The sequence below is a fragment of the Eublepharis macularius genome, chromosome 13, assembly GCF_028583425.1.
Source record: "Eublepharis macularius isolate TG4126 chromosome 13, MPM_Emac_v1.0, whole genome shotgun sequence".
In the NCBI taxonomy this organism is placed as follows: Eukaryota; Metazoa; Chordata; class Lepidosauria; order Squamata; family Eublepharidae; genus Eublepharis; species Eublepharis macularius.
Window position 1 is genome coordinate 5,641,467 of NC_072802.1, and position 14,462 is coordinate 5,655,928.

The 14,462-nt window shown below is 45.0% G+C and overlaps 2 protein-coding genes across 2 annotated transcripts in view; both read right to left on the bottom strand.

The window, feature by feature from the left end:
- ATP7A (ATPase copper transporting alpha) overlaps positions 1-4,890 on the bottom strand; it is a 57,365-nt gene extending 52,475 nt beyond the window's left edge. The window contains exon 1 of the mRNA XM_054996003.1: positions 4,841-4,890. The gene's annotated coding sequence lies outside the window, so the exon portion shown is untranslated. The remainder of the gene's footprint in view (positions 1-4,840) is intronic.
- A 1,406-nt stretch (positions 4,891-6,296) lies between these two features.
- On the bottom strand, positions 6,297-14,327 carry LOC129341427 (cytochrome c oxidase subunit 7B, mitochondrial). The gene is made up of 3 exons (XM_054996619.1): positions 14,219-14,327; positions 6,826-6,950; positions 6,297-6,516 (listed from the first exon to the last, which is right to left on the bottom strand). Exons 1-3 carry the CDS (start codon positions 14,256-14,258, stop codon positions 6,439-6,441), a joined length of 243 nt encoding a protein of 80 aa, XP_054852594.1. The 5' UTR covers positions 14,259-14,327; the 3' UTR covers positions 6,297-6,438.
- Positions 14,328-14,462: the final 135 nt, after the last annotated feature.

The following is a 14,462-nucleotide window of genomic DNA, read 5'->3' on the forward strand; positions in this document are numbered from 1 at the left end:
CCGACCGACCATCCCCCACTCTATCAGTTGTGATGGATTCAAGTTGCTCTTGATGGGAGTTGATCAAGAACCCGTGGCTAATAAGAATTGAGTGGTGGCTAGGATGTCTGGGCGCAACTGCTCCAAACTCAGAGATCTGAGAAGTAGGTTGTCCAGGTACAGATGTACATGGATTCCCTGACAACAGAGAAATGCTAGCAAGGCCACCATCACCTTTGAGAAAACTGTTGGAGCTGCAGCTAGTCCAAAGGGCAAGTGAAAGAAGTTGTAGGCTAATCTCAGGAACCTGTGATGGGCTGGCAGAATGGAGATGTGAAGTCCCATGGACAAAGTGCCTCTGTAATGAATCTGAGGGTCTTCATCTTGGAATGCTTATAGGCAGTAAAGATTATGGAGAAAACCCTCGATGGTGCCCTATGGCCAGCTCAGTCCTAGCAAACTAAAGTAACAGGGTGAAAACCCTGGAGAATTCCTTATAGCAAACAATATAGTGCCCAGGTGTAGGAAAAACATGCCAGAGAAATGTATTGTACTAAGAAAGCCAAAATGTCTTTAGAGAAAGGTTTATTATAGGAAAAAAGGAAAAAATGGTGGGGGGATTTAAAAGAGGTAGGAAAGAAGACAAAATACAAAACACAGGGAAGAGCATGCTGTCACACAGCATACAGTCTAACTCAGCTAACAAACTATTTTGAAGTACCAAGACAGTGAAGGAGTCCTTATTCCCTGGCCCACTGGTCTTGGTATCTCCAGATGTTCCAAAGATGGGAACAAAGAATCTCAGCCCAGATATCCCTGATATTGATGGACAGTGGAGTCTGACCTAAGCCAGCCAGCCTCCTGGGTGAGAGTGATTAGTGGATCTAATCAATCCCATGCAAAGCTCTGATGTCAAAGACTACTACTATCAATCAGAGAATTATTTCAAGATGGTCCCACCATTTTAATGGCTCTGCATTTCCATGAAAAAAGGGAATCTGACCCAGACTGGTTGCCCTTTCTCAAAAAAGGATTAAGTTGTCTAGGTAGCCCCAATGTGGAATGGAAGATAAAGCATTATTCTCATGAAAGCCCTAGGAGTCCAAGAACCCAGGTGCTGTAGGTGGTACTCTTCAGCCATATTGAATGTTAGGGTTCTATCACAACACCTCAAAGCCTTTGACACAAAAAAATAAGAATCTAGCAACCTCCACATCCTGACATTAAAAAGTTTCAGATTGGGATGCATTTGTGTCTGGATGTATTTGTGTACGGCTTCACTAACTAACTGCTGGTACCTGTCTGCTGGTGCATCCAGTCACAGCCCCTCCTGTCGGAGGGCTCCTCCCTACCCCTGCCGCCCAAGATGACATCAGTTCCCCATCCCCTCTCCTAAGGCCATAAGCTTGGCTGATCACTCAGGTGCAGCTTAGCCCATCCATCATCCCTGCATTGCACTCACTAATGACATCAACAGATGCAACAGGATACTAAATTGGCTCCCCTGGGTGGGAGCAAGCATCAGGCCCACCTGCCACCTTCTCCGCCTACCTCTGAACTGTGGCCCTGACATCTCCAACCAAAAAGGTGCCAGTACACCATATTGCTGCATAACAGCACAAGAAAAAACTGACAGATCATTATCACTAACCTTGTTTCTCACACAACATGTACCTAACAAAACAAAAGGTGCCAGAAAAATGCAGGTATGCCTAATCTACAAACTGTGTGTAATGAAACCCATCAGCCGTAAATATCATGACAACAACCAGAACAGTAGCTTGGGAATCAATAAAATCACAAAACCCCTCCATGGGTTGTTGTTTTTTTGAGTTCTGGCATTTACCAGTACTGAAGCATGAGTTCATATTTCACTTTGAATCTGAACTGCTTACCTAGACAATTCATTGCTTTAAGAGAGGAGCAAAGAGCACTCCCAGCCAATCCCAAACTGGAGAAAGTTGCCATTCTTCCACTTCCTGTTTGTTTTTTTAAATGCTGGTGGCTGGCTGAAGCTGCCGGCTAGCTGCCGGCTGATGGCCATTTTAGGACTAGGTAAAGGAAACTTAGTGCAGCTAAGCAGAGAGGGATCTAATCTAGGAGTCTGTAAAATCCCCCTTTGTTTAATCTTCTTGAAATTTAAAGGTGTTTTAGATTAACAACAATATTTGATTAGAAGGAGGACTGTGTTCTGTGTGATTTTGGAAGCATTAAGTGCAAAAATAGCTGCCCCAGAGCCTCTAGTTGGTCCCCCTTCCCCACTGAAGAGAAAAACCACAAACATCATAAGAACAGGAAAAAAGCTAACAAATTTCCATGCCCCCCCCAAACCCTGACCTAGCAATGGCCCATGGGAAAACTACCCAATCACATCCAACATTTCACTCAACAGTACAAAACCACAACAAAAATGTTCTAGATGCATGCCCTTAGTAATTAAGTACTGATTTACACACTTTTGCCCAGAGGTTTCAATGGGAATTAGGCATTTCTACCTCCATTCACACTGAACCTAGTGACTAAACAAACAGCACCAACCTAACCAATTGAAGGATGGAATGCAACTTAAGCACCTTAATTATGGTGCAGAAACAGAGCTCTTCAATATGAAGATTAGCCTCAACAGTGTAACTCAGCACCAACCAAAATAATGGAACAAAAAGAGTAAATTATACAACATACTACCTCATTTTATCTGTCCCCTAACTGTGGGCACTCACAGTGCAATCCAAAGCAGAGATCACCCTTCTAAATTCATTAGTCAAGTGCCTTAGAACATAACTCTTCTTAGGAATGGATTGTGGCGATTTAAACCCGGGCTTCCTAGATCCTAGTCTGACACTAACCTAGCGGTTAGAGAGAGCCATAATCACAATAACTATCAAACAAAAAAGCCACTAGTACTGTGTGCTACCCCATCTACAAACAATATTAACCTTAAATATGTAACGATAACCTTTTAATTATCAGAGTACCATGGACATGTAGGGCTAGCTCTCCTCACAGCTGAGCCTCAGAGAGCCCTTATGTACCTAAAGAGAGGGGAAGGGCTTCCTACTTTGTCGTCCCATTCTCTCTGCAGCATGAGGCATACCAGCTCAAGCTAGAGAGCGAGATTTCCAAGTTGCCTGTGGAAAAAGAGGAACAAAACCTGCTCCACCTCACAGTGGCCAGATCGCTCTTTTCCTGGATTACTGTCATGGTGGTTTTACTATCTCTTCTCTGCAGCTGGTTTGCTCTCTTCCTAGCAGCCGCCCAGATGCTATGATAAGAGTGCAACAGAGAAAGAAGAGGAGTGTTAGAGACAGATGGGCCCTTTTCTTCCATCCTTAGTGTGAGGCCAGCTGCTTATCCATCCTCCAATTCACCCATCTGGTGTCAGCTTTCAAGGTGCAAGTTACTTACCAACCATAAGCCCTAGAAGGCGGGACGGCTGCCACACTGAGGAACAGTGTTCAGAAAAGCCATAGGTGGTTCCTGAGCTGAAGGAACATAGCAGTGTTCCTGAATAACGCTGCTCAAACTACTACACCATGCAGGAGAAAGGACATACGTCAATTATATGGAAGCCACCAAAAACATCCCTGTTCTTTCCGAATATGGTCATTCAGTACAGCCAGGCACATCCTCTCAATTTACATAAAGGAGGGCAATAAAGGAGAAGAGGATGATCAGTTATCAATTTTATACAATAAGCACCTCATACCGTATGCAAAGGGTGCTCCAACATCTCTGCTAGGACATGGGAGACCCGAGTTCCAATTCCGCTCTGCCATGCTCACTAGGTGACCCTGAGTCAGCCAATCTTTCCCAGCCTAATCTCACATGGATGTTGCCGCCAGGATAAAATGGAGGAGGCAAAGTATAAGTCACTTTGGGTCTCCATTTGGAAGAAAAGTGGCACAAAAACATCTAATAAGTTTATCAGATAGAAAATACAGTCAATATTTGACATATTTCCATTTGGTAATTCTAATTGTTTACATATTTTACATTCTGCTTACTCTAAAATAATTAAATCCTAACCTTACTGTGTAAGAGTTATTACTCAATCATCACAATTGGATCGGGTCTCTTGGGTGTTTACAAACTGTAAACTATCACAGCAACAAGTCTACCAAATTGTATTTCGAGCAAATGAAACAGGTGACACTGAATTGTAACAGATGCAAATCACTGTCCCTATAATTAGGTTTAATGAGGTTTAGCACCCTGTTTGCTCTGCAGAATTTGGTTTCAATGATGCAATGTTTCATCCTCAACCAAGCAAAAATCAGCTCCCCCCGAGGCCCTTCCGAAGGCGCTCTTGCGTCTACGGGGAAGACACGGGGGCCGGCTCCTGACCCTCGGAAGCGCAGCCCCTGGAACCCCAGCCGGGCTTTCGGGCGCTCCGCGTCTCTCGGCTTCCGCTAACAATGAGGCTTCCCCCCAGACCGACGCGCGCCTCCCCTCGCGCATCTGCCAGACTTATTTTGCCCTCTCCGACGGACTCCAAGGCGGGCGGCGTCCCCAGGCAAGCAGGAGGCGGCCCCGGACCAAGCGCCGAAGGGGCTCCGAGCCACCCCTCGCTCTGGCCGGGAAGGGAGGCCAGCGGCGCCCCCGCCCCAGGATGCCGCGGAAGGCGCGCGGACTCCGCCGCGGCCACGAGAGCAGCGCCGCAGCCGCAGCCGCGCCCGCCGGCTCCGGCTCCGGGGCTTCCCGACGCGCCAGGCCGCGCTCCGAGGGGCGTCCAGGAGTCCGGCCAGCCCGCCCCGGCGGCGGCGCAGCTGCTGCTCCCCCCGAGGCCCCTCTCCCCTCCGCGCCCCGCGAAAGCGCCTCTGAGCCTGCGCAGAGGGCCTCCCCCGGCCGGCCGCCCGCTCACCTCAGCCGCCGCTCCGCGTCGCGTCCGCCCGGCGCTTCCTTCGCCCTGGAGCTGCCGGGCGCAGGGTGGGGAGAGCGGCCAGGCCACGCCCCTCCCAGCGACGGTTGCTACCCGCCTTGCGTCGCCAGCGCACGTGACACGGGCGGGGCCGACCGTCACGTGAGAGCCGGGGGCCCACATGACCCGCTTCTCGACGGGAGCGACGAGGGCGTGTCGCTGCCGCGGGTGGAGGCCAGGCGCCAGGTTTGGGCCCGCGAAGTCGCCACCTGCAGGCTACGCGGCCGCCGCTTCTGCGGCCGCCATTCAGGGCAGCTGATCGCACGCAAGATCTGGCCGGGCGGGGGAGAGAGTGGGCCCTTTTTTCTTGGGAGGAACGACGCAAGTGCTGGAACTAGCCGTGCAAAACACCCAGGAACAGGGACAGGCCTATCTTGTATCTTGATAAACATCACTTTTTTCCAGGACGTCGGCAAACAGACCTGCTTCGGGTTGCCAACCCCAGGTTGGGAAATTCCAGGGGATTTGGGGGTGAAGCTTGGGGGGTCAGGGACCTCAGCAGGGTAGAATGCCATATTGAATTCACTCTCCAAAGCAGCCCTGTTCTCCTGGGGACCTGATCTCTCATCTGGAGATCAGTTGTAATTCCAGATCTCAGATCTATGTAGGATGTCCTGTATAATCCTAAACAATAAAATGACAGCTTAGCAAGAAATGAAGTCAATTACAGCTGCAGGTGACATTCATAGCAACGTGTGTGTTCCTGCTAACACAAAAACCTATTTCCTAGGTATGTCATTGGTTAAGTGGCTACATACCACATGAAACATGATAATTGAAAAATTGCTGAGACAGACTTTTAGGTCAGCTGAAAATCAAGTTCATTCTATGTCGGATCTCAAAATGCAGTTTACATTTGTAAAAACTGACACCAACAGGTTGTTAGAACGACTAGCTTGAATTTACTAGGTTTTAGTAAAATGTAGAAAGATGTACTGTTCAGTAATGCAAGGTACTGAGCATTCTTGCATTTGTATAAAGGTCCAACCCTACTACTACATTTTTTCCTCACTTCCTCTAAGGGACTCAGTCCAGTAAAGGCACCTCTTCCAAATACTGATATGCTGGGGGGTGGAGAATGGGCTTATTTGATTATTTTCAACTACAGCTTCTTGGTACTATAAGAGTTTCCCTTGATTTTCAAAGTTTAGTATGTACATAGATCAAAATGTAACTTAGATCACTAAGAGATACTATTCATGGAGTTCATTGAAGAGATACCATGAATGAACTCCATGAAATCCAAAGAGAACCCAGTGTTACACAGATAACATTTCACACTTGACTTTTTTGCTTTTTACTTTTCATAGAAATTACTGAGAGAATGTAGTGTTTAACAGTATGTGCTGCACTTCATTATAAAACTATAAAAGGAAATATAAATCTGAATGAACAAAAATTATTTTAAATATATTTATTACACCTCAGGTTGCAATACAATGTACTGTGCCATTACATGCACAGCAGAAGTGTATTCCAGTGAAAGCTCAGACCAGTTCATGGTAGCTCCCAACATTTCTAAGATGGGTATGGAGATACCTCTATTTCTCTCTCCATTCTTTTGGGGTTACTCGGCCAACAGGAGACAAATTCCACTCAATGCCAGTTTGTGTTACAACCTATAAATTACACAACAGGAAAGAATCACCAAACAAGCACAATAAACCACATTTTCCAGCAGTGAAAACTACAAAATCATTTGATATTATTAGATAGCTCTTTAAAGACAAACATGAAGAATGACTATCTGGAGCGATGAACTATACAATAAACTGTTCCATGATAGGCATGGCAGAAGTTTTATTAGTTTAGATGTACGTACTAATATATCATAGGCCAGCCTACAAAACAGGCCTGCCAAGTTATTTTCTCAGAAGTAATTGCAATTTGTAATGGGCAGGGGTTAACTATAGAGTGGAAATACTTACATAAGTCCAAATGGAGGCACAAAATACAGCTCCACCGAGCAGAATAATGTTGCCATATTTGTCATGAAAGTCAGGAACATGTTTATGGTGAGTTTGTCTTGCCACTGTACGTTGAATGCCACGGGCTAAAGAGAACATAACAAGAGGTTAAAAGTTTATTTTACATTTGCCTTGGACATTAAATTTATATAAAATCTTATTTAAGATGTAGGACTTGCATAGCTATAAGCAGACAAAATGTAGATAACAATGAAAACCCTCTTCAAATGATTCAGAGAGATCTTCCTAGATCTGTGGTAAACTTTGTAGTTATCAAAGATCTAATGTATCACCTATCCACAATCATTCCAGACTCTCATGAAATGAATGCAAATAAACACCATGTTTGTACTCCTGTCCTTATCTCCTTAGAAGAAATTCTAATGAGCTGGGAGAGGGGGCTGTTTTTTACCTATTTAAAACATTCACAACTGCCTGACACTCTCATGGCAACTTATGAGTGTAAGGTACAATGAAACAAATAAATCACTTTTCAAACATAAAATCAAATCAGAAGACAAGGACAATAGCAAAATAAGAATAAAACTCCCAACCCTTTATAGTCAAATCAGCAGAAATTCCAGGTGACAATATTTTTGTTTAAAAACAAGTCACGTGATACATTTTGTTAGAAACAATCCAAATTACACTAGATAATGTGCAACATTTGAGTTCTCCAGAACTTTTTATCAAGCTAGATATTTAAAAGTGAGGATGGAGGAGAAAAAGATCTTTCTGGTCATGGTATCTAAGTCTCTTTACATCCTGTAAAACAGAGCTTGACAAATTCCAGGTGCCAGGTCACCACAGCACCTAGAAAATTCATTACAGCGGCTAGTATTTTTAGCAAAGGTTTTATTATAGCATCTGTCAACAATCCTCAGTGGAAGTACAAAGCTTATTTATCATTTTGCATTGGAATGATTTATTATATGAGATAAAATAAATGTGCATTAAGTTCTTGTCATTACTTATTTATATGTAAATTTAAGTTTACACCAGACAGCAACCAGGGATGAATTCATTTCTAAACCAAGTGCTTTCTATTTCAGCTCCAATATTCAGTAAGGAAGAGTTTTTAAAGCAATGGAATGATGAAAAACTAGTGATATTAGGTTAGGATTAAAGGTTTGTTTTTTGTTGATAGAAATCTGTGTTACCCTTTATTTGATAATATACTACAACATCTTTTTCATAGCTTTAATAAAAATAAGAGACTATTAAAAGGTTAGGAATAGGTTTTGTGGTACCAATAATTAGGAAATGTGGTTATTAAAATACAAAACTGTGATGGCTGAAAAGTAAGTTTGGCTCCTAACTTTTTTAGGCTGGCCCCTGGATAAAAAACAACCACCACCACCACAAGGCCTGCTGCAGAATGACTGTGGGATACTTAGTTGACTCTAATGGGCCCAGGGTTTAGCCACATGGCATGAGATTCTTTCCCGGCATGCTGAGAAGGAACAAGAACTGGAAACATTCGTGCTGAAAACACAACCACCAGCGGTCAAGATCAAATGTCTCTCTAACACCAGACAAGATACACAGATCCCTTCGATGACTGAGAGCCGAGGAACAACATGGTAATCCTGGCATTAACAAAGATGAAGAGTGTGCCTACTAATGTGGAACTGAGACACAGGACTGGGATTCTATTGATGTACCATCTACTCTGCTGCTTGTCCCACTAGCTGAGCTCGTCTCGGGGGTAGTGTTGAGGACCCTGAGGCTCGTTGTTCTGGAGGCCTTCAATATTCGTACTAAGGCTGTCTTGTCAGGAGCAGCTCACGATTTCATGGTTTCCATCACAGCCATGGGCACTTTTAACTATGCAAACTACATGGAAAGCTTTATGCTCATAACAAGCCTATGGAGTAGATCAAGGAAGTATACAGCAGCCCATTAATAGGCCATCCCTAAACAGGTTTTGGTGGACCGACAGGCTGATGGAATCCTCACAAAGAATGCAGGAATAGCTTGGTTAGGTCCAGGTAGACATTTCTAATCTCTTTTAACATGACAAAGGGTCACTGAACACACATTACCAATGCCTTAACTTGGTCCTCAAGAGGTGCTTTCACTTCATAAAAACACTTAAAATACTTAAACCACCTGTATCATGGTTTAATCACTTGAATTCTCCCAGCGATTTCTCCTAGCTATTCCCCCATCTAAGGTCATTTGCTCGGCCTCCTACCAGGTCTGAGCATATGCAGTTTTGGTGCCATCCATGTGGAACAGCATCCTAGAGGAAGTTAAATAAGTTGCCATATTGGCATTGTTAGGAAATGCTGCCGAGAATCATTGACGGAGGCTTCAATTTCTACCTGATGATTATGTTCAGGGGGCAATTATGGACTGCTCCCATTTCACAGAAAGGGAGCTTTCCGTGTAGTACATTGTGTAGTACATTGACTAAACATTTATAAATAGAGAAGTCCCAGTTTTTTGCTCTGCCATGTGTCCATGAGAAACCTACACTGTCCCTCCCTGGTACAATATGAGAATCACAGTAATCTCATTTATTTATTTAGACTTGTATCCCGCCCTCCTCACGACTGGGCTCAGGGAGGCTCACATCATTAATAAAATACAGTAAGTTAATAATCAACTTTAAAAACACACTTAAAACTTACACTAAAATACTCCAGGCGCCATTATGCATAGGTGACTTTAGATACTGATCAAAAACCTGCACAGGTCATAGCTGTGGGCAGAACGCATAGCCGAGGGCAGTCATAGAAGAGGTGGAATAAGGAGGGGAAAGGCCCAACAGAACATCTCCATTTTACAGGCCCTGTGGAACTGTAATATGTCCCGCAGGGCCCGGATCTCCAGTGGGAGAGCGTTCCCCCAGGCTGGGGCCAGGGCAGAAAAAGCTCTGGCCCTGGTGGAGGCCAGACGTATGTCCCTTGGGCTGGGGACCACCAGGAGTTGTTTGTCCACACAGCACAGTGCCCTGCAAGGAACGTAATGGGAGAGGCGGTTCCAAAGGTATGCTGGTCCTAGTCCGTGGAGGGCTTTAAACACCAAAGTTAACACCTTGAACCAGATCCAGAACTCCACTGGCAGCCAGTGCAGCTGGCACAGCACAGGATATGCACTCAAGTAGGCGTTCCTGTAAGAACATGTGCCACTGCATTCTGGACCAGCTGTAGCTTCCAGGTCAGGCCCAAGGGTAGCCCAGTGTAGAGTAAGTTGAAGTAACCTAGCCTGGAGGTGACCGTTGGATGGATTACTGTAGCCAGGTCCCGGGATGAGAGAGAGGGTGCCAGTTGCCTGGCCTGTCGGAGATGAAAAAAGGCAGGCGTGGCAACAGTCATGACCTGGGCCTCCATTGAAATTGTGGCATCCAAAGTCATACCCAGGCTTTTCACTGTCAACGAAGGCTTCAGTTGTACCCTGCCAAGGGTTGGGAGCCGGGTCCCCAACCCCATTGCTCCATGACCCAGACACAGAACCTCCGTCTTCAGAGGATTCCATTTCAGGCGACTCTGACGTAGCCATACCATCACACCCTCACGACCCTTGGGCAAGGAATCCAAAGCACAGTCAGACTGGTCGTCCATCAACAGATAGAGCTGGGTGTCATCCGCAGACTGGTGACAACCAAACCCAAAGCTGCAGGTTAACCAGGTGACGGGCCACATATAGATGTTAAATAGCATCGGGGAAAGAATTGCCCCCTGAGGGACATCGCATACCAAAGAATGGCAGGCAGACATATGTTCCCCAAGTGCCACCCTCTGTCCCCGACTGCGGAGGAAGGAGCTCAGCCATTGCAGGGCTGTCCCACAAATCCCCACATCAGCGAGGCAGTGGGTCAAGCGATCGCAATCAACCGTGTCAAATGCTGCTGTAAAATCTTGAAGTATCAGCAGTGCCAATCCGCTCTGATCCAAGTGCTGCTGCAGATCATCTGTGAGAGCAACCAGAGCTGTCTCCATACCATGGCCAGGCCTGAAGCCGGACTGGAATGGGTCCAAGATAGAGGCATCATCCAGGTATACCTGTAATTGTCCCGCTACCACCCTCACAATTGCCTTACCCAGGAATAGAAGATTTGAAACTGGGCGGTAATTGGCTGGATCAACAGGACAATGATGGTTTCATTAATAAGGACCACACCACTGTCTCCTTCAATGAGTCTGGGAAAACCCCAGAACTCAGGGAAAGATTAATGTCAGCTAATGAGACTCGAATCCCAGCACTGCCAGTTTTTGCCTGCCATGATGGGCACGGGTCCAGTGGGCATGTGGTAGGTTTCACAGCACACAGGACCCTGTCTACCTCGTCCTGGGAGAGTAGCCTGAACTGATCTAATATCCACCCTGAAGACTGCTAAGGGGCCTCCAGTTCACATACTGCATCAACTGTGGTGGACAGGTCCCAGCAGAGTGACAAGATCTTATCTGTAAAATAGTCTCCAAAAGCCTCACAGTTTATCATCAAATTCACATTTTTATTTGTCCCATGTGTAAGGGATGTTAAAGCCTTAATCACTCTGGAAAGTTATTACAGGGTTGCTGTAAGAATTATGATGAGACAGTGTACATGAAACACTTTGGACACTCAGAAGCACTCTAAACTGCTAATTAATATTAAAATCAGAAGTCCAAGATTTGACAATGCATATACAGATATCAGGTAAGATGGCAAAACTTCATTCTGAGTTTCTGGAAGTTATACATCTATGGATTATGTTTTTTACATGATAAACTAATCTGGGTCACAGCTTTTAAAGTATCTTAATTCCAGCTGTAATGTGTGAACTGATTCAAGATTAACATTCCAATTGAAAGTCAACAGTTACACATAATTACATTGTTCTTAACTGGTTTTGTGATATAAGGCATATGACAAGGAAAGCTAGCATTTATTTGTATTTTATGCTTGTAAGATAGATTTCTATTTTTACTGTACTTAACTTTGTATTGTGACGACCTTTGGCCATATACAATTAAACCTATTACTACTACTAAAACTAGCATTTATTTACCCTGTGGTATTGTTTACTGAAATGTCTTTGATATTGACTGTACTAATCTCACACTATGTAATCCGCCATGAGTCTCAGTGAGAAAGGCAGAATATAAATAAATAAATAAAATTACAACGAAAGTCCTTGCTAATTAGACAGTGAGGATCAAACCCATCAGTAAAGCTGTCCTCCACCCAACAAACTACAAAATCAATTTTTAATCGATGATTTATGTCACACAGACAGATGTAAAATTTCCAAATATTTTGAGACCATGGCTGGGGGGGGGGGGGATGCAAATCTATGTGATACTTATTTTCTTATCAAACAAACTTATTGTACTGTTTAAGCTATTAAGATACATCGTTTATAACTTAGCATATATTCTTGTACCTGTCATATTTATGGAATTTAAAAATATACACATATTTGTTCTCTGTAAGCAAAACTGTGAATATACCAAATGAGAGAAATAGAGCATAGCAATTTGCAGTGCACTCTATGCTGCCTTAGACTGGGCATGTATCTTAGATTTGGTCATCTGAGCAAGAAAGAAAAACGACAGTTGAAATAGCTGCAGAAACAGAAGATGTGTATAATTTGAACAATTCAAATATATGCTTCTTTTAAAAAATTGTTATGTGTACCCTGTTGTATTGTTTACTGAATGTCCCAGATGTTGTTTGCATTGTGTAATTTACATTGTGTAATCTACTTTGAGTCTCAGTGAGAAAGGCAGACTATAAATGAATTAATAATAAAATTAACAGTGGATCTGCCTATCAGGTTAAATTACAAGATTGAAAACAACAAATCTGTCAATAGTATATCATCATACACATTATAACATTAACTCTGGACAAAGCTATTCACATTTAAGTAATAAACCCATCTGTGAAAATATGTTGTAGATATCTAGAACATACGCAGGATTTGTTATCTAATACATAAAAATATTACATTACACATTCTGAGTCTTGTTTGTTACAAGCATTTCATTTGTCCAAAAAGAGAAAATATTTATCTGGAATAACTTAATGAACCTGCTACAGTTTAAATTTAAAAAAGATAACTTTGGCCATTTCCTTAAAAACCTTAAGCTGCTTTTCAGAACGGGCTGTCATATGAAAACAGTCCCTAGATCATACATATTTAAAAAAAAAAAAAGTTTAGTCACCTCACTAATCTCTGTTCTGGCCAAGACTATACAACAACAGAAGTCTTTTTAATGCCATCTTATCGTCTGAGTCTTGTGTATCTATATCTACCTGATGCTTGGCTAATTTCTTCCATTCATACAAACTAGCAATCTGACACTGTTTAAAAAATCATCAAGATCACATCTGTTTAAAACAAATAGAATCAGACTGAATTTAATTTGGACAACTAGTGTTTTATACAAGCAATTAAGCAGTAAGAAGCAAAACACCAGTCATTTTTACTTTGTTTTGCGATTCTGAGATGGAAGGCGTCAGGGAAGCATAAATGTATTGTTTTCATAGCTGGATCTGATAACTCATGATATGCTATTCAATGGGAAGCACATTACATTTCTATCTACCCTTCTTCCAGGGAGCCCAGGATAGGCACACAGCACCTCCTTCCCACATTTTATCCTCACAACCACCCTGGGGCGGTAAGTATTTATGATTGTTGTAACCCGCCCTAAACCAGATTGCGGGGAGGGCGGGCTAAAAAATAAACTCAACTAAGTCCAGCAGGCAGCACAACGACCAGCCACACTATTCACGATACACTGAACAGCAACAATGCCCTGCAGGGCTTAAACTGCGCTAAATGCGTTCTCACTGCCACTTAATCTGGTTTGCAAGTGCATCTGCTAGTGGGTTTTCTTAGCATTCTTTTATTGTTTGTGCTGCACGTACCGCCGATGTTCCCTATTTAAGAATTCACCTTCTCCCTACCAGAAAGCGAGCTGCTCATGCGCACAGGGGGTCGGGGCGCTCCACGCTGCCCCCTCCCAGCTTCCAAGGAGCCCCCTCTCCACCGCCAATGACCCCCCCCCCCACACACACACACCGGCGGCGTGCAGGGAGCCCTGGAGCTGCCCGCAGGCGCAGAGGAGCGAGACAAGGAGCCGCTGGAAGAAGCCCCGGCCGGCCTCTCGCCCCCAGCCAGGCGGCCTCGGTCAGCGAGTGGCTCTGGCTCTGCCCCCACCTGCCCCCCGCCCCCGGTCGCCTGGGAGACCGTTTCCCCGGCCGGGAAGGTGGCGAGGCGGCAGTTCCCTCCCTCCGCCAACCGTGAGGAGAAGGCGGAAAGGGGCGAAAGCTCCTTCCCGCCCGCGCCGCTTCTGGTGGGCTCGGCGGGAAAGGCCCGCCACGCGGCCGTTCACGCGGAGAAGCCCCGGCTCACCGGCGAGGCCCAGCGCCCCCTTCGCGATGGGGAAGAGCATCTCTCCGCCGCGGCGCCCTTGCTCAGCGGTGAAAAACAAAATGGCCGCCGCGCAGGGGGAATGGTCCCCTAGGCGCAGGCGCCTGTTGGGAAGGGCACCCTGGGAAATGTAGTCCAATTGCGAAGGGGGCGCTGCGAGGCGAGCCCCGAGAGAGAGAGGCGCCCCCGGGCCTCCTGGCGCTGCGCAGCTGCCTCCCCTCCGGCC